Source organism: Panulirus ornatus, chromosome 24 (assembly GCF_036320965.1).
Source record: "Panulirus ornatus isolate Po-2019 chromosome 24, ASM3632096v1, whole genome shotgun sequence".
Lineage (NCBI taxonomy): Eukaryota > Metazoa > Arthropoda > Malacostraca > Decapoda > Palinuridae > Panulirus > Panulirus ornatus.
The window spans coordinates 5941097-5960270 of NC_092247.1; the positions used below are offsets into that span (position 1 = coordinate 5941097).

Genomic DNA, 19174 nt, shown 5'->3' on the forward strand with positions numbered 1-19174 from the left:
AATCAAATATCAGGGAACTATGTGCCCATTAGCACCAGGGAACTAAGTGCACATTAGCACCAAATGACAAGATTAATACATATCACCAATAAATCTTCCTTTCCCAGGAACACAAAATAACATCAATTCATCTCCCTCTCACAGAAACAAAATGAGCACATACCACTTTATGGTTAAAAAGTTACTATCATAGTTTGTATCTACTGGTCTCCCTTGTTTATAAGTACATTCATAACTGCTGAATTCACACGTATGCAATCTACCATTTGCAACAAAAAACTCATGTCTGTGCATTACTAACAAGTTTGGAGAAACAAATGATTATTTCTAACTTGTCTGAAAGTATCTAAAACATTATAAGCCTGTCAAATTATTAACAGGAGAATAATACACAAAACATGGTGAGCAATGAAACTAAGATAAATTACAGAGAAACCCACCTAACCCTACCATAGTACGCGGATAAAAAAAAAATCTGGAAGCCTGTCACCATTAGTGGCAATCCTGACACCTTCCAAACCACTAAAATCCCTACATCATTTCTATTTTCAAATTCCAAACTCCCTGAAAATACACAGCAGAGTCAACCAGGATATCACACCCCTGCCTACCCAATGGAGCTTTAGACTCAATTACTCCATTACAATACTGCACATAAGCCTCACACAACACATCCTAGATGACTTCAATCAACCACAATGCCCCTTCCACACTTCATCAGCAGCAACAGAGCATTCTAAACAATCCTTTAACACATCCTCAATCAAAAGAAACTTGAAACTACCCTCTACAACACTGACAAATTTACAACAGCAAGGCAACTTGGACTAGTAAAATATAACGTGTGATCTGGGGATGAATTCTAAATCAGAAACCAAGGATGAAAAGTGACATGGAGCGTCAACTTTGTTTCCAAGTTACAGATGAAGCTGCAACATAGCCACCAAGCAGCAGTCACCCATATGTGCTGCATAGATATAACCCTGAAGCTCTACAATGAGGTTCCCCATGGAGCAGTCCTTCCTCCATCCCTCTTCTACATTTAAAACTTAAAACTTAACTAAATATCAAATAGCTGTGATCAGGTTACTCTTCCCTTTTCCATGGTAAGCAAAGTGAAGGCCTTTTCCTGTAACTCAGCTCTTTCAATTCCGGGTTTTATCTTCAATGTTCTCCTCTGGACTTTATTTATTAGCTTTCTGTACTTCTTTAGGTGCTGTGCACAATTTGAGGAGCATAATCTAGGTCTGGCTTAAAAAAAAAATGACACGATAATTCCTTATCCATGCGAGTGTATGCTAGTACCGTACGGAAAGGAAGTTTTACGGTTGTGGGGCCCCATCTTCTGAACATTCTCTATCATACAACTTCTTTATGTGTGTGAATTTGCGCGCGTGTAATTACCTAATAGTACAAAGCAAGAAGGGAATTCTATACTCCCAGGCATACTTGGCTTTGTATTTGGAGATGTAGGTAATGGTGACCTGTTAACGTACGCTCAAAATACTTTGAGTAGTTGGTTTCGAAGGCATATGAAAATCAATCATGACAAATAATTGCAAAATCATCCCTTATTTCAAACAAATTCCACGTTTCCAAACGAGCTGGCGCAGTACACAAAGCGCATCGACTGAAACGCTGCTGCAGTCACCAAGGCAACCAACCGACTTCGATTCGGAGGGCTCAGCTTTAACTCTCTGCCACTCGCCACTTACTCCGCCAACAGTCGCTCCAAAAACGTTGACTCAACCAGTGATTGTTCCAGAAACGTATTCCCACGAACAGAAACGTTGGTAACACCAATGCTTGTTCACGAATCATTGGTACCATTAATACTTGTTCTGGAAACGTTTACTCTAATACTTGCTCCGGAAACGTTGGCTTTCAACAGTGCTTGTTCCAGAAACGTTGGCACCACGAATGCTTGTTCCGGAAACGTTGGCTCCCCTCTAATGCTTGTCCCGGAAACTCTGGCTCCACCAATGCTTGTTCCCCAAACGTTGGCACCAACAGAGCTTGTTCCAGAAACGTTGGCACCACAAATACTTTCAGAAATGGCCCATAAGTATAACTCCACTACTGTTACAGAGGTATCAAATTACATAACTTTCGTAATGAGTGGTCCTATCTGAACACGTTCTATAAACACTGATCCCATGCACACCCGTCACAGAAATGGTGGCCTTACCTACACCCTTTCAAGAAATATTAGCCCAACCAAATCCAACTCTAAAAACCAATTTGGACACTAGAGCCCTGAAAAAAAAAATGTAAGCCTATCTAAATTATATGAATATCAAGAACAACGAACTAAATACATAATCTTCCCATACAGACCTTTAACGATCTAGAAATGCTACCACACCTGTTCTGGAAACATTGACGTCAAAGCCATTACGTTCCAGTATTTACGACGACTTTTATTCATTCCATAAACAGTAGTTTCAACCGCATGTAGTGCAGAAACGATGAACATACCAACACCTTATTCAAAATAACATTCACACTCACATCTACTGTACCAACGCTGACCCCACCAGCACCCACTGCTGGGACTCTGCAAAGCCAATTTAACTGAAGCAGACAAAGAGTGTGGAACTGGCGCCGTCCAACCCCTTCCCCTTAATCCCGTGGCAATTAAATACAGCATATATATATAATATATATATATATATATATATATATATATATATATATATATATATATATATATATATATATAACTTTACCCTAAGCAAATCTTTGGAAAATCCAATTATTTTCACTAAAAATATCATTACAATTATTCAAAGGATCAAAACGTCTCGCCTTTTTTTACGATTTCAAAGCAAAAATATTCAATATCCAATCAAAAGGGAAGCAGTCTACGGTTTTCGCGTACACAAATACAAAACTGATTTATGACATTATCAATCAGATTATCATATATATATATATATATATATATATATATATATATATATATATATATATATATATATATACTTTCAAATTCAAGCTTATGTGCTTATTTAGATGACTGATGATGCTAGCAAACATGCGGGAGCGAGGAGGGTCGGAGGGAACGTTAAACAGGTGCTGACGGACAGTTTACGAAGGCTGGCCTGTGCCTCGTCTGACAGGTAAAATCTACGCACCTGGGAAATGATTAGTCCGATGGGCACAACTGCACGATCCTTGAAAAAGACGGTAAGTCCCTTGAACAATATACGGTAAGATCATGGTCAAGATGGCGTGCACTTTGAGTGTCATATCGTCATACTAAAGAAGTTATTTTATGCAAGTGTGATATTGAAAACGTACATCTGCACATACACATATCTGATACTTCTACTGCGTGTGTATGATTCAGGTGTTTTATCTTTACGACGACATCAGGGGAGGAGGGCACTGATTCCCACCTCCGCTCCCTCCAAAATGTTTGCCGAAGCCAAACTCAAAATGAAAACGTTTCCTACTCTCACTATATCCAACACAGAAACGCTGACCCATGTTCCCTTTTGTCTAGCGGGGTTAATCTTTATGAACTTGGAAGTATCGCCATCACTCTCATATATATATATATATATATATATATATATATATATATATATATATATACACACACACATATATATATATATATATATATATATATATATATATATATATATATATATATATATATATATATAAGATGGAGGAGGTGATACGGGAGGAAGCGTGGTAAATATTCAATATGGCGGAGGGTGCGCGGTAGATCCTGGGATTGAGACTTTACACAAGTCTGCCCACGTGCGCCCCCCACCATTGTTTACTCAAGGTGCGCCATGCACAAGGGTTACCTCAAGGTGACGTCACCACAGAGGGATCATAACCGCGTTAGGGCCGCCATTATGACACACATATGCGTGGCTTTTAATACGTACGATGAACCCTCTATGGTCAACTTGCTGTTCATGTCAATGCCTTTGCGAGTTACTTAAAACGTCTGGAGGTCGTGGGACGTGATGAGGAGGAAGGAGGGGTTGAGTGACATCATACATCAGGTAGTGGTGGAATGCTGTAGTGAGAGGATGTGGCGGTGGTGGTGTTGGCGAAGGTTGGCACGCGGGGTGGCTGAACCCACAGCCCTGCTGGCTGCTTTCCCGACATACACAAATGCCTCCTCCTCCTCCTCCTCACAAACACGTACCGACGACCATCACCACCGCCACCCCTTCCGCTGCCGCTGCCTTCTGCTACCCTAGGTGTCTTACCTGCTCACACCTACGCTCTCACGGGTTCCAGAAGTTACACGTTAATCTCCTACTACCCCTTAACTCCCTCTCCGCAGTGAACACAAGGCCACAGGACTCGTGTGAGATGCGCGCCTGCCATTCTACCCACTTGGAATAATTCCACCCACTTCCACCAATCTCACGCAATTCTTCCCAAAACCACCCACGGGACATCAGGTTCCTTGCGCTTAAACCACTCCACCCACGTGCACCACGACCACCTCCTCCCAAATTTATCACTTACATAATTCCTTCAACTCGTCCACCACTTCAACCGACCACACTGTTTTTCACCACCCCGTCACCACTTGGCCCACCAATATCTTTCATCACAGGCGTCAATTACAGAGGCACAGAGGGCTGTCTTCTCGTGTCGGCGGGGTCTCAGGCGGCCGCTACTACCCTGAAAAACCTTACGAGTCGACTTCAGTGGCCTGGTGGTCCTGGCGAGACGTGTGTGTGTGTGTGTGTGTGTGTGTGTGTGTGTGTATGACTGAGTGAGGTGGCGACGGCGGTGGCGGCGTGTGGAGAAATGAAGGTCATCTTGACACCACCAACGCCGCCGCCACCACCACCACAAGCCAGGATAGCCAAGGGGGAGGGAGGGCTCCTCACCCGCCCCCTTCAACCTTACACACTATAATTTCACACCGCTGTCACCATCGTCTCCTCCCCACCACTCCTCCTTGCACCTCAGTAGTGGGAGGGTGTTGGGAGAGTGTCGCCACCCCCCACACACACAAACACACGACAATTCAGAGACGGGTGGGCAGGGCGGTATGCTTGTGTGTGTGTGTGTGTGTGTGTGTGTGTGTGTGTGGTGGGCACAGACCCGTCATGAGGAGACCGCCTCCATCTTTAGCAACACTTACATAACGGCCCCACGCCGCTGCCACATCACACACGTCCTGGATGCCCTCCACGGGGGGAATGTTAATCCTGGCTATGGTGCCGTGTTATCCTGGGCTCTATCGCGCACTGGTGTGGGTCGGCTAGGCTGGAGTAGGAGAATAGCTGGGAGTAGAGAGCGGCCGGAGTCAGGCGAGGGGTAGGACGGCCTGGAGGATGTATGTCCTCACGCTCTCAGTGTTCCTGCTGGTCGTGGTAGTCAAGGTGTACCCCCCGACGGACAACAGAAACGGCAGTGGCGCCTCACACACCCGCGCGCCGCCACAATACTGCTGCTGCTTCTGTCTCCTGAACCTTCCCTCCCTCCCTCCCTCAGCCCCACACACGCTCTCCCTCCCTCCACCACCACGACCGCCGCTCAGGCCCGTCGAACACATACACACACACACACATTCTCTCTCTCTCTCTCTCTCTCTCTCTCTCTCTCTCTCTCTCTCTCTCTCTCTCTCTCTCTCTCTCTCTCTCTCTCTCAGCCTGCCTGAGGAAGATCACAACCTGACAAATTTACCACCCACCACCCACCCCAACCTACTAATGTTAGTGGGCTGTGGACGGTGCGGGTGGACTGTAGATGGCGCAAGTGGGCTTTGAACGATGAAGTGGGATGTGGACGGGGTAAAGGTGGGATATAGATGGTGCAGGTGAGTTATAAACTGTGTAAACGGGTTGTGGACGTTTTAGGTGGGATGTGGAAGATGCAGGTGGGTTGTGGACGGTGTATGTGGATTGTGAAAGGAGAAAGTGGGTTTTGGAGGATGCAGGTGGGCTGCGGACGGTGCAGGTGGGCTGTGCACAAAGCAACTGGGTTGCAAACGATACGTTTAGGTTGTGGAATGTGTAGAAGGGTTGTGGACACTATAGGTGGCCTTGAACTGTGCAGGTGGGCTGTGGACAAGGCAGGTGGGAGAATGCAGGTGGTGTAGGTATGCAAGTGGGCGTATGAATGTGCCGGCGTTGGGATCCCGACAACCAAACCAGCTGCAGCAGGTGCCGCGTCAGGCAGGCCCCTGCGTCCTGCTGCTGCTGTATGACGCAATGACGACGCACACCGGTCATTGGTACTGGAGGTCATGGGTACTAGGGTGAGGGCTACTACAGCATGGGTTCTCAATGGGAGGTGTACTGGTGTCATGGGGTATCAGAATGAGGTGTACTGTGGGAAAGGAGTACTGGTGTAAAGGGTACTGCAGTGTGAGGGGGTTGTGAAGGGAGGTGGTATGGGGTGCAGGTGGCGCGAAGTACCTGGTCCTAGCGGCGACGGGTACTCGGGCGGACTGCTGGAGGTAAGAGGTTCTGGGACGAGGAATACTGAACATGAAGGGTACAGGCGAGAGACTGGATTAAGGGGTTCTAAGGAGTATGGGGTACCTGGGTAAGGGATACTGGAAGGTGATGGGTACTGGGGGAAAAAAAGAGGTACTCGAACGGAGGGATAGTGGAACCGAGAGTTGCAGAGGTTGAGGGGCACAAGAATTGGGGATATACTGCGGGGTCTTGGGTACTTAGGGGGGTGCGTAAGTCTTGCCCATAGAAGGGGTCAGGTCACTTTCCCAACACACGGTACAGTAACAATAACACTTTTGTTAGGTAACGCGAGGGAGAGGAAGGGACTTGACCCATAGCACTGGTGTTGCAAGGGGAAGAGTCAATACTGTGTGGTACGAGGGTGTCGGGCTGCCAGGAGCCATGTTTCTCTCCGTGGGGTGATGACAACGCCACCACCTGCCTGCCTCACCCAGGTATCAACAATGCTGGGAGGAGAAGCAGGAGGAGGAGGTGAAGGAGGAAAAGACCACCTCTCTGGTACCTTTTCTCTCCCACGATTACAGCAATATCAGAGGAACTCCCCACCCCACCTCCAAAATAAAACAATAATACATTCATATTATATATATATATATATATATATATATATATATATATATATATATATATATATATATATATATAAAATGGTCACTAATGTGCCAAAGTTATATGTCTTTCCTGAAGACATATGTATCTGATGAGTTTGAACCCACAATAATTCAGCACTTCTTTAATAATAACGACAGCTGTCAAAACAAATCCGTTTTTCCTCATCAATATGTAAATCTATCCCACTATGGGGGCTCGCCTCTTAAAAGCCTAATCACAGTTCATATCTACTGAGGGTGCGGTACATATCGGTGTACGTATTAAAGATGTGTCGCGTATTATTCCCCAGTTATCGCACTGACACACGAACGTGTTCATAGACGAAACAGACGTAAGGGGCTCGATATTATATTCCACATACACCGCCTGCAGAGGCCAGACACAATAGTGTACAAACACGGTGCAAAGGAAAGAGGAGCAATTTCCCCTCAACGACAGCGTTACATCAACCAAGAGCAACACACCTGGGCCAGAATGACCCCCCGACGTAAAGTACACCGCAAAGCGCAAACCCGAGACCCAAGGTTGGTTGGTGATGATGAACCAACGGTAGAGAGAGAGAGAGAGAGAGAGAGAGAGAGAGAGAGAGAGAGAGAGAGAGAGAGAGAGAGAGAGACAGAGAGAGAGAGACGCTCCACCACAGGTAGTACATCTGTATATTCAGAACCATCTCCTGTCTCTCCCCTTTCCATCTCCATACCACCCACACCTCAGTCCCTCCTCCTTCCCTCGGTAACCAATACACAACAAAAAACAAAAACAAAAGTCGACTCCCGGGTCCCGCACCACCCTAATAATCACCGCGGTCCGTCACACTGCCTTCCTCCACCTCCTCCTCCATCGCAGATCGACCACTCTCACCACTTACCACACCAGGTCGTCTCGGCTGAGACGCGACATATTGATCCCTATATTATAACATGTGTGCGTGTGTGTGTGTGTGTGGGTGCCTTCCCCAACCCCACCTCTCTTACCGTAGAAGAGGCTCAGATATTCCGAGGGAAGCATCTCAGCTTTACTAGACGCGGGGTTCCGGCAGCAACAGCAGTGTGATGGCAGTGTTTAACCTGCCTACTGTTCACCCTGGGTTCGTGGTGGAGGGTGGCACCCTTGTCTCTCCCACACCTTCGGTCCGTGTTGGAGGGTGGCCACATCCTCCACCACACCTTGGGTCCGTGTTGGAGGGTGGCTACATCCTCCACCACACCTTGGGTCCGTGTTGGACGGTGGCCACATCCTCCACCAGACCTTGGGTCCATGTTGGAGGGTGGCCACATCATCACACCTTGAGTCCGTGTTGGAGGGTGTCCATAACCTCCACCACACCTTGGGTTCGTATTGGAGGGTGGCCTCATCCTCTACCACCCCTGGGTCCATGTTGGAGGGTGGCCACATCCTCCACCACACTTTGAGTCCGTGTTGGAGGGTGCTCAGAACCTCCACCACACCTTGGATCCGTGTTGGAGGGTGGGTACATCCTCCACCACACCTGGGTCCGTGTTGGAGGGTGGGTGCATCCTCCACCACACCTGGGTCCGTGTTGGAGGGTGGCCACATCCCCTACCACACCTGGGTCCGCGTTGGAGGGTGGCCACATCCCCCACCACACCTGGGCCCGTAACAAGACGCTGCCAGGGCACTTCAGGTAGAGAGCTTCTGCGTAATCATCATCCTGGACCCACAATTTGTTTAACCCCTTGAGGAGGACGGTAAGACCCTTGGGCATAATGGACTGACCTTTGACCTAACTCTTACAACTATAAAAGACCCTGGAAGGCTGGAAGCCTTGCCACCATGGCTTTATTCCCGGCCATTACTGGGGGCCTTTCTGAGTTTCGCTTATATATATATATATATATATATATATATATATATATATATATATATATATATATATATATATATATATATATAAAGTAGAAGTTAGGCCAAGTGTTGGTGGGACGGTAGGCAAAGAATATCAACATTCCCCTACCAATCCACTAATCATCCAAGCTTCCACTCACACTATCCACACTTTCCCTTCACACTCCGCAAACACCGTACACATCCAGTAGGCTCCCCAGGTCAATCTTTAATACGCGACCAGTTACTCTTAATCTATAACATCCCGTCCACATTCCACACAACCCACGCCCCTACTTATAACACCCTCTCAACACCACCTACACTATACCTACACCATCCCTCCCCCCACATCACATCACATACTCTATATCACCCCTGCACCACGGACACCATACACTCATAATGTCGATCCTCCCCTCACCCTAACTCCTCATACCTGCTCCGTTGTTCCAAGAGCACACAAACACACACACACACACACACACACACCCTGCTCCTCAAACGCTACACCCACACCATACGAACCCACGCACCCCAAACATGTTTCGAGGGGGGAGAGAAGGGGGGGGGGGGCGTGGACCTGCCTGCCCGAGTATTACATAATGACCCCCACACCCCGCTAACACCCCTCCCGGGCCTCCTCCTCCTCCTCCTCACTCAGACGAGAGGGAGGAGGAGCAGTGTGGAGTGGGAGTGAGTCGCACCAGGTTTAAAGTATACGGTCGATAGTGATGACGAACTGGGCGAGGAGGCTGGCTGGCTGGCTGGGCTGGCTGGCTGGCTCGGCTGGCTGGCTGGCTGGCTGGCTGGCAAGCAGGCTGGCTTGACCCTGGCTGAGGGGTCAAACGGACGGCTGTGACGGTACTGGTGGTGGAGCAGGAAGACGGTACCAACCAGGCCTCACGCTCTCCCTGCCCGTCAACTTCTCTCCCCTTCCCCAATCCCATCCCACACGTCCACCTGATCATATCTGGTACTCCAGGACGCCGTTGCACGGAAGTCTAACGTAGCAGCGTCGGACATCGTTTAACTCGGCGTGAACAATGTTAAGGAGAGACAAGGGGGTCTTCTTCCGGGCTCCTTCCACGACACTCCGTTTGCCAGTTCAACTGCTATACCAGCTACGAAATCAATTACTGAATGAGCATCGAGCTCAACTGTAAGAGCTTCGAACTCAACTACAGAAGTTTCAAACTCAATTGTAGGAGCTTCGAACTAAACTACAAGTACTTCAAACTCAACTAAATGAGCTTCGAACTTAACTCTACCAGCTTCGAACTGAACCATACCAGCTTAGAACAACCTTACCAACTTTGAAATAAACTATAAGAGCTTCGAACTCGTCACTGTACTTCCTTCGGACTCTACTACACGACCTTCTAACTTAAATGTAAGACTGAATTCGATTTCTCTTCGAACCTCGAAGGTAGTTCCTAACACCAGCGGCACACACACACACACACACACACACACACACACACACACACACACACACACCTCAATGACGAATACGTAAGTCAAAACTACGACTGTGTTATCCGGTTCTCGTTCAACACTTTAAAGAAAACGGTACGGCCATTTAGCACGAATACACAAGGCCTGTGACCTATCCCTTCAGGCCCAGGTCAAAGGCCCAGCAATCATACCTGAGGGTGGTCGTTCCCTCGAACTCACTGACCTGTCATTACACACAAGACCTCCATTACCGCCAAAATAAGACAAAAATATTAGGCCTATGACACTAACACGCGCCTACCACACCCTGACCGAGACCAGAATTGCCGAAGCCTAAGCACCACCACAGATAGGCCTACATATCAAGTTTGAGGCCTACTTCACACGGAGGGGGGAGTGACACACAACCCTAAACCCCCAGGGTTCCAGAGGACACTTGGCAACTCACGTAACCTCTGACCCACGAACCAGAGCCGAATGTTTCTCTAGCCAACCGTACCTCATCCACAGTGACCTAGCTGCTAACGATGCCCCACCCACCCACGTTAAACCCACCAGCCACTACCTCACCTGAACTCCCGGGGTTCATCTCCCATTGAGCATGTCGACAACAGGTTAAGAACAGAGTCTCTCTTCCACCTTAGACTAACAACCCTCCGCAACACAAAGGTCTGGACTCTAGACCAAGAGGGATGGGTGCAGGACCTTGACTTTTCTCCTGAGCTCCAGTCTCATCCGCCAGGTAGAAACGGAAGCGGGGAGGAGGCGACTCGCCAAACACACCTTGGACATTTATCACATATATATGTACGCGGGCAAAACTATTACTGATTCAAGTCTGTGTCAGCCTAGATCAGGTGCACGTAAAAATAGCCACATACACACGAGAACAGTCCAGATGGAACGTGATGACGTTAGGTAAACAAAACATGGTGTAATCTTCAGAAAAATCAATAATAACAAAAATGCCAGCTAATATTTGAATAATATATTCTATCATTATCCAGTGTGTGTGTGTGTGTGGAAGCCTTCTGAAATACTGTTCCAGAACTTTTACAATGGAGGTCGTGCATGTGTGAGGATAAGTGGTGTGTGTGTGTGTGTGTGTGTGTGTGTGTGTGTGTGTGTGTGTGTGTGTGTGTGGGAACTGCGTCAAGGTTGCGTGATGTGACCGAGGTTATTTCTGATGTTTTTTTATGATTGGGGCAGTACGTGAGGTGAGGGTGACTGCGGTGAGAAAATCATGGAGAAACAGAACGGCTGCTGTGACAGTTCTTGTATGCAGATGATGCTGTGTCGCATTCCAAATCAGAGTAACATATCAAGAGAAATAGAGAGCCGTTTCAAAGACGTCTGTAAGAGGATTATTTACGTGAATGTCGATACAATAAATCTATAGTTCTTTTTATAGGGCTGGGAGAATAGCGTCATACCAGTCGACACGGCGAAGGAGTGGAAGATGTGGAACCTGGGGAGGGAGGGGGGAGGTAAAGACGGAATAAAGAGGCAGATATAAAAACGTCTTCAACAGCGAGCATGGACGAAAGTCTCTTACGATATTATGGCCATGCAGAACGTACGACATATGACTGGCTGATCGAAGGATATTATGGACCTCAGCGGGGTAGCTGCTAGCGTTGCTGACGCATTCGCGGGCCGTCCGGGATCGAGCCATAAAGGTTCAAATAGTCGTGGCGGCAGTCGATCCACAGTCAATCCTACTGTTCATCCTTTCCTAAAGGTTGGTCGCTAAAGTGAGGAACTGGGTTAGTCTCAGATATATATATATATATATATATATATATATATATATATATATATATATATATATATATATATATATATCCCTTTAGCATGGCATTTGCGATCCTTGGGGATGACAGCGTGACCTTTGACACGAACCTTTAAGGTTTAGGTCAAGGGTCATGCTATCATATACTCGCACGGGGGAGGGGTTAAAGATTAACGTCCGTTCTTACAATAATAGGGGGGTGAGGAGGCGATGATTCCCCTCCCGCCGTCACCAAGTAACTGGCAGCGTTACGTCGTCAGGCCGTAACACTGCTGCTCACTCAAGATGCTTCATTACTGGCACACGGGAGACATCAGCGGTATTGAAGGAGCTCATGTACTGCCACGTTACCGGCAGTTATTACTGGTATAATAATAACCGTCGGTAAAATACTGGATAACATAATGCGAGAGGAAGATGGTGATGGCCAATTGGGTAAGGAGAAACGACCAACGTACGTGAGAGGCGGGATGGCTTCTGAGGCAATAATGGAGTTTATGGTACAGTGAGAGCTAACCTGGAGAGCAACATAAGAAAGCTGGGTGGATGGCCTATACTCTCTCTCTCTCTCTCTCTCTCTCTCTCTCTCTCTCTCTCTCTCTCTCTCTCTCTCTCTCTCTCAACAGCGGATGCTGTCCACCAAAAAAAAAAAAAAAGCCCAGTAAACGAAAACAATCAGGTACGGTAACAGTGGTGAGAAACGGTCATGTACGTAAACTGCCTTCACCTGCGTGGTAACGGGGATTTTCTTTTTGGAACAATATTTACGTCATGTATTACACCCACGTTTGATCGGACAACAATAGAAGAGTTCGTCAGCCCACTCCAGTGGGGTGAGACAAATTCTAATTGATGGATGGTCCAACGCTGCACTTAAAAGGTAAGACAAACTAATCTATGCGAAGACCACTGTACCCACAGAAGACGGAGGAGGAGGAGGAGGAGGAGGAGGAGGAGAAGAGTGGTTTAAACCAACTCCTGTATTACGTTAAGGGATGGCTTGGTCCCTCAGAGGATTGAGCCAATAACGGAGGCCCCAGTGTCTGGCTGGGCTGGCTGGCCTGGGTGTACGCCTGCCTCGCCAAGGTCGGCGGGCAAGGCCACCGTGGTTCAGTCCTGCCTGCCACCCACACCACCATCACCTGACACACACCTATCATCATTACGACGGCTCTTGTCTGTGACGCCACCCCGCCCGCACCTCTCCCTGCCAACACCCGCCGTGCCACCCAGCACAGTATATACCACACTTGGTCATCGCATTACCAGCCTCACACGGATGATGGCCTAGGGTTCTGACAGGAACCTTCAGGGCCGAGACAAAGCCAAGACCGTCACACGCCCTAGGGTCGTACCATCGCGTCCGAGGCTCAGGTGAAAGGTCACCCTATATTAGCCTCCGCCGGCACCGTCGTGTTCAGGGTGTTCACTTGCTCAAACGCCTCACACAGGAGATCTGAACAGCAATTCGGAACAACAACCTTTTTCAGCAACAACAACACAAAATTCCCACAAATATACGTCACAGAATTATGAGAGAACCTGTAAGTCCGGGAGGCGACGAAGATGACGGTGGTGGTGGTGATGATGAGGGAAGATCCGACGAGTGGACTGCATGACTCACGGTAGTTCAAGGACGGTACGGCGGCAGGTTACGGCTGGTGTAGCGGCGGGGCTCCAGGCGCGTCTGCTTACGGTGTTCCACGACGGCGAGGACCATCTGTTACGACACTTCATGGAAGGTGTAGAAGACTATAACCGTGTGTGTCTGGTCTTCTAGACCGTAGAGGTTCCAGCGTGTCTCTTTTTTTTTTAATCTATTTTTTACTTCCAGACTGCTGAGGTTCCAGTGTCTGAGTCTTGACTTCCAGACCGTAGAAGCTCCAGTGTGTGGGTCTTGAATTCCAGACCGCACAGGCCCCACTGTCTGGATCTTGACTTCCAGATCGTGGAGGCTCCAGTGTTGGTGTCTTTATTTCCAGACTGTGCAGTCTTTAGTGCGTCGGTCTTGACTTCCAGACCGCAGAGGCTCCAGTCTGTGCGTCACAGATTCCAGAACGCACTGGTTTCACCCTTCGAGTCTTGACTTCCAAACCAAGAGGTATAACAGAGGTTCAAATGCTCTGGATCTGGCTAACCACAATGAAGGACACAGCGAATAAACCAGGTTTCAGGTTGTCGATACTAAATGACTCAATATGGGGTACGATCAGCGAATGCACCAGTTCCAGGGACTGGAAATCTGGAAAACATGGTATGGTGGTTGTACGGGTTCTAAGGTGCGCGTCTAGAAGGCTCATAAGAAGTACTTTAATAACTTCGTAAAATGGATACTGAACAGGACAATGTGTATTAGAAACCTCAGGTTCCGAGGTCTGGAATGAAGGGTGCAATGAGTAAAGCCTAAGGTTTAATATCGTACGCAGGTCTTGGGTTACGATACAATGAGTACAGCGACTCATCAGACTCATATGAGCACTTCTCTTAACACCACGATAACGAGGGTACTAACTACCGTTTGGAAAGATGGGCTCGTTTAATGGAGTCCCGTGAACTTACACGAGCTCGAGACTTGTTAACATGAAAACCTAAGAATAGCCATACAGATGACGCGCCCGTGTCGGCCGCTGCAGCAACCTCATGGAGCCCAGGTCTTTGGGGGGGGGGGGGGGGGGGGGGGTGTTGCACTACGGGGCAGTGATGGGACCCATGTCCGGTTCGTACCTGTGCCACACGAACCATCAGATAAACTTGGTCGGTTCACTAACGTCCAACAGGTACCATGCAGAGTGCAACCACTCGCTTTTGGTTCGCTGGAGACCTCCAGTCGCTGTCTAACTACTGTCAAAACTGGACGGTGGTGACTGTCACAGGAGTCTGTCTCCGTGCGGACAAAGATCTGTGCACGTCAAAATGGGGATATATATATATATATATATATATATATATATATATATATATATATATATATATATATATATATATATATATATATACTTCTGCCGCAGCGCGAAGGTGTAAGTTTTCGTGGAGGGGATAATGCATCGTGTGAGAGATTAGTGCGGGTGTAAGTTTCGGACGCGCGAGATTTGCAGGGAGGGATAATTTCAGGCGAGAGGTTGTTTGTTTGGCCCGGGGGTAAGCCAGAAGATGGGAGTGCAGTTATGCACGACGCCACGGTGGTGCGTCGACAGAGGCAGAGGAGGTGGAGGAGGAGGAGGTGGTGTAGTGGTGGTGGTGGTGGCAAAGATGATGGTAGAGGCGGTGTGGAGTTTGTGAAGGTGACGGTGGTTTGAAGATGAAGGTACTGGTGGTGGTGGTGGTGGTGGTGGACACTGAGTCATGCCCATCGATCCGGAGCACTCTTCCTCCGTCCCTCCCTCGCGGTCACCACCCTGCCAACACACTGACAACACGACCCACACTCTCACAACATCCACGTCTGACACCGCTGCCTCCGTCACTACTGATGTATTAGCTACATCCACTACTGAAAATATTGCACACACACACACCAGAAATACATACACAAACGCCTAAACAACCATAAACAGATGCAAAAAATAATCGCATTCGGAATAAATACTAAGGGAATGCAAGATTAAGACAATCGTGTCCATTTACAACAAAGGCAATTGAGAAAACAGGCGTATTTCCAGTACAGCACATGTAAGAAGAGTCTGCAGATTCCTAAATCAGGTGGTCAGAGAACACTGAAGGAGAACCTGCATTGAAAAAAAAAAAACTTGATTCTTCCGTCAAATCTTACAGATGTTTAACGACCGCATACCATCACTTGGTCGACGGTGAAGAATGGGTTCGACTGAGTATTTTGGGCAGCTTGAGAGAACACAGTTAAAAATCAAAATAGTCATTTTCAAAACTGACGTGTGATGTAGCTCCCAGTGAGTAGAGAATTACTCTCCACGAACGGAGCATCTATGACAAAGGTTCATTTTCCAAGAAGGTACAAGTAACTACTTCCGGTGTACTGCAGGACTCAGTTCTGGGGTCACTGCTGTTAATTCTACGTCAAGGTGCTCCCAAAAGGCATCTAACCACAGCTTCATATTTTCTTTTTTTATATAAAGGTAATGATCACGAGAGGTAAGGAGGGAGCATGTTAGGGTTCGTGACAACCCAAAGAGACATGCTCCAGCACTGGTCACGTGCAGCAAGGAATCTAACCCGGCTAAAGGCAAGTGTGATGAAGATGGGCCACAGGAAATGAAGCCATTATAACACGGCTGTGTGAGGCAGTTACAGCGATCTTCACCCGAGAGAGAGAGAGAGAGAGAGAGAGAGAGAGAGAGAGAGAGAGAGAGAGAGAGAGAGAGAGAGAGAGAGAGAGAGAGAGAGAGAGAGAGAGAGAGAGAGAGACTTACTCGCTCGAAGTCTGTCATCAGAAAATCACATATACGAGAGCTGTCTGAGGTAAACAGCATTTGGTGAACGTCAAAACTAAAGTGCACGAAGCTAAGCAGGTTCAGGAAAAAAAAAATATGTACAATCTATATCGAAACTAAATAAAAAAAAAGGTTCAGAAGAAAAAATTATATACGGTACATAATCAAAACTAAATTCAAGTCAAATCACTATTCGTCAACGCACCTAAAGAACAGATATTTGCCAGAGATTTCCAGAGGCAACAAAAATTGCAACCTAAAAGAGAGAGAGAGAGAAAAAAAAGGCCAGGTTACAGGGAAAGGTCACGGGTCATGGACTTTCCCAAAAATGGATAAAAGATAAGTGGAGCCAAGCAGCACAGGGCTTTATATTCCATGTGTCTCCAACAGATGTCGCCATGGGACAGAGATCTCCAATGGGATAGAAGAAATCAACCAGATGGCATAATACTGAACCTCAGGAAGGAACAGAGAAGGGGACCAGGTGAGGACATTCCCTCAAAGGCTCAGTCCTCTGTTCTTAACGCGGGAAATGGCGAATAGTTTGAATGATATATGAGTGTGTGTGTGTGTGTGTGTGTGTGTGTGTGTGTGTGTGTGTGTGTGTGTGAAACAGAGTTGAACAAGCCAAGAGGAGTGGTACTGCGGCAATAAGTGTTGGATAATAAGAAAACTAAGTATATGATGGAAAACGAGAGGTTCATAGATGGACTTCATGAATGTTAAAACTGTATATGGAAGAAAAACGGGATCACACAAATGTAACACACACACACACACACACACACACACACACACAGCTGCACACCTGTTTCTCCTGGGGTGCACCTGTGGCAAATCATGCCTAAGCAACCACCTGTTGGCATCATACACACACAAATACACATGCCTCCGTGATGTAGTGGTTAGCGTTACTGATCATGAGTCAGCACGGGACGGCTCAAGATCGGGCCCGCATGGGTTTGAATACGGGACGTGGCAGTTAGCCTGCACCCAACCCAGGTGTTCAGCCTCCCCTGGAGGACTGGCTTAGGCTGGTGCGCGCGCGCGGCGTGTGTGTGTGTGTGTATAGACATGGTACATATATACAAGGTTAAGAGACGGGGTAACACGAGTGTAAGACTCTCTCCCAGTAACATACAAATAGTAATCACACATCGGGTTATCCAGGAGTTTGTCTTTCGTGTGGCGCCGCAATCTGTGCTTCTTTACGTGTACCAGAGTGGTGGTGGTGGTGGCATGAAATGCAGATCCATGCCCGACTTTGAAAAAAAAAAAGAAAAAAATGAAATTATTTACACCGGGGAAGCAGCGAAAATAATTCAACAATATCGACGAATATTCTATCCGTGGATATTCGATGCCGTCCGTGAAGAGAACTTTATAAAAGAATGTCAGGTTACGTTGCGTCTCTCGTTTCTCTTATAGAACAGCAGGCTCTTACAGAGAGAGAGAGAGAGAGAGAGAGAGAGAGAGAGAGAGAGAGAGAGATGACCTGACCTATCTCCAAACGTAACCTAAAATTGCAGTCAACCTGTGTGAGTGGGAAGCAGTTCTCGGGGACAGAGATAATGATTGTTGTTTTTTCCAGTGATATTCAGTATTATTTTCACACGCCAGTACAGTGAAATCTATCTATCAGCTCATCTAGTATATCTGTCGCCTGTTCTAACCGAGACTCCCTCACGGGGGTGGCGTAAAGCCATCGCCAAATATCAATCTTTTTCTTACCCATGAAGAGATCAGCGACTTATGGGCCGGGGAGGGTCCGACAGCAACTTTGGGGCCCCGAGGAAAAGTTCTGCTTTTTTTTTTTTTAAGTCTCCCCGCGGTGCAATCTGACCTTATATCCAGGTCAGACTGAGCGTCGTCTGGAAGGGTCGTGGTGGATGGAATGTGAAAGACAACGGTTTAAATGCGGGTCAGTCATTCGCTTCGTTACATTGGGAAGAAAACCCGCCATAATGCTCCACTGGGGCTGTGTTCGACACACAGGCATGAACGGATGGAGCATCACCCGAGAAGGGGTCATTGTGACCCTATCCACAAAACGCGTCCGTGGCAGACGCCAACGTTCATATGCCATCTGATCCGGCCTCAAGCTTTCTGCCATTGGACGAAGCTCATACACCAAAGGGGAAAAACAAGAAGAGAAAAAAAGAGACTTGTATCTGTAAATGTGGTGGTAGAGGTGGTGGCTGTCGTATGTGTTCGCCCAGTCACCAAGACAGACTTGTATGACCCAATGCCCATCATATTCTCAAATACAACCAAGCTCTGCTGCACTGCACTGAAGAACCAGCGATAAGATGTTGCAAAGGTATGAAAGTTGTGAAATTGTACGTCTTTGAATTGGGGACCAAGAAAAAAAATATATATCTATATAGGGCCAGGATGGACTACGAAAATATGCTAACGGCTTCATCGAGACGATACAATTTTGGGTATAGGGATGGCCTGGCCCTTGACCAAACCCTTACGGATCAGGTCAAAGGTCACGCCATCGTGCTGTCGTGTTCATGGGGTTAAGGAAAATTATTTCCAAAATGTCCTGAACACGTAAATATATGTATGACATGGTATACATC

The 19174-nt window shown here is 47.4% G+C and overlaps 1 protein-coding gene across 5 annotated transcripts in view; it reads right to left on the reverse strand.

The window, feature by feature from the left end:
- The window catches only part of LOC139757038 (uncharacterized), a 107250-nt gene that overhangs the window by 23709 nt on the left and 64367 nt on the right, over positions 1–19174 (reverse strand). Inside the window, exon 1 of one of the 5 annotated variants that reach the window (XM_071677047.1) lies at positions 5132–5458. The exons of 3 other annotated variants lie outside the window; for them this stretch is intronic. In XM_071677047.1, coding sequence (XP_071533148.1) covers positions 5132–5157 — 26 coding nt within the window. In that variant the 5' untranslated portion in view covers positions 5158–5458. Of the gene's footprint in view, positions 1–4503; positions 4967–5131; positions 5459–19174 lie in introns of those variants that run through there. One more of the 5 variants, XM_071677048.1, reaches the window with a different exon arrangement.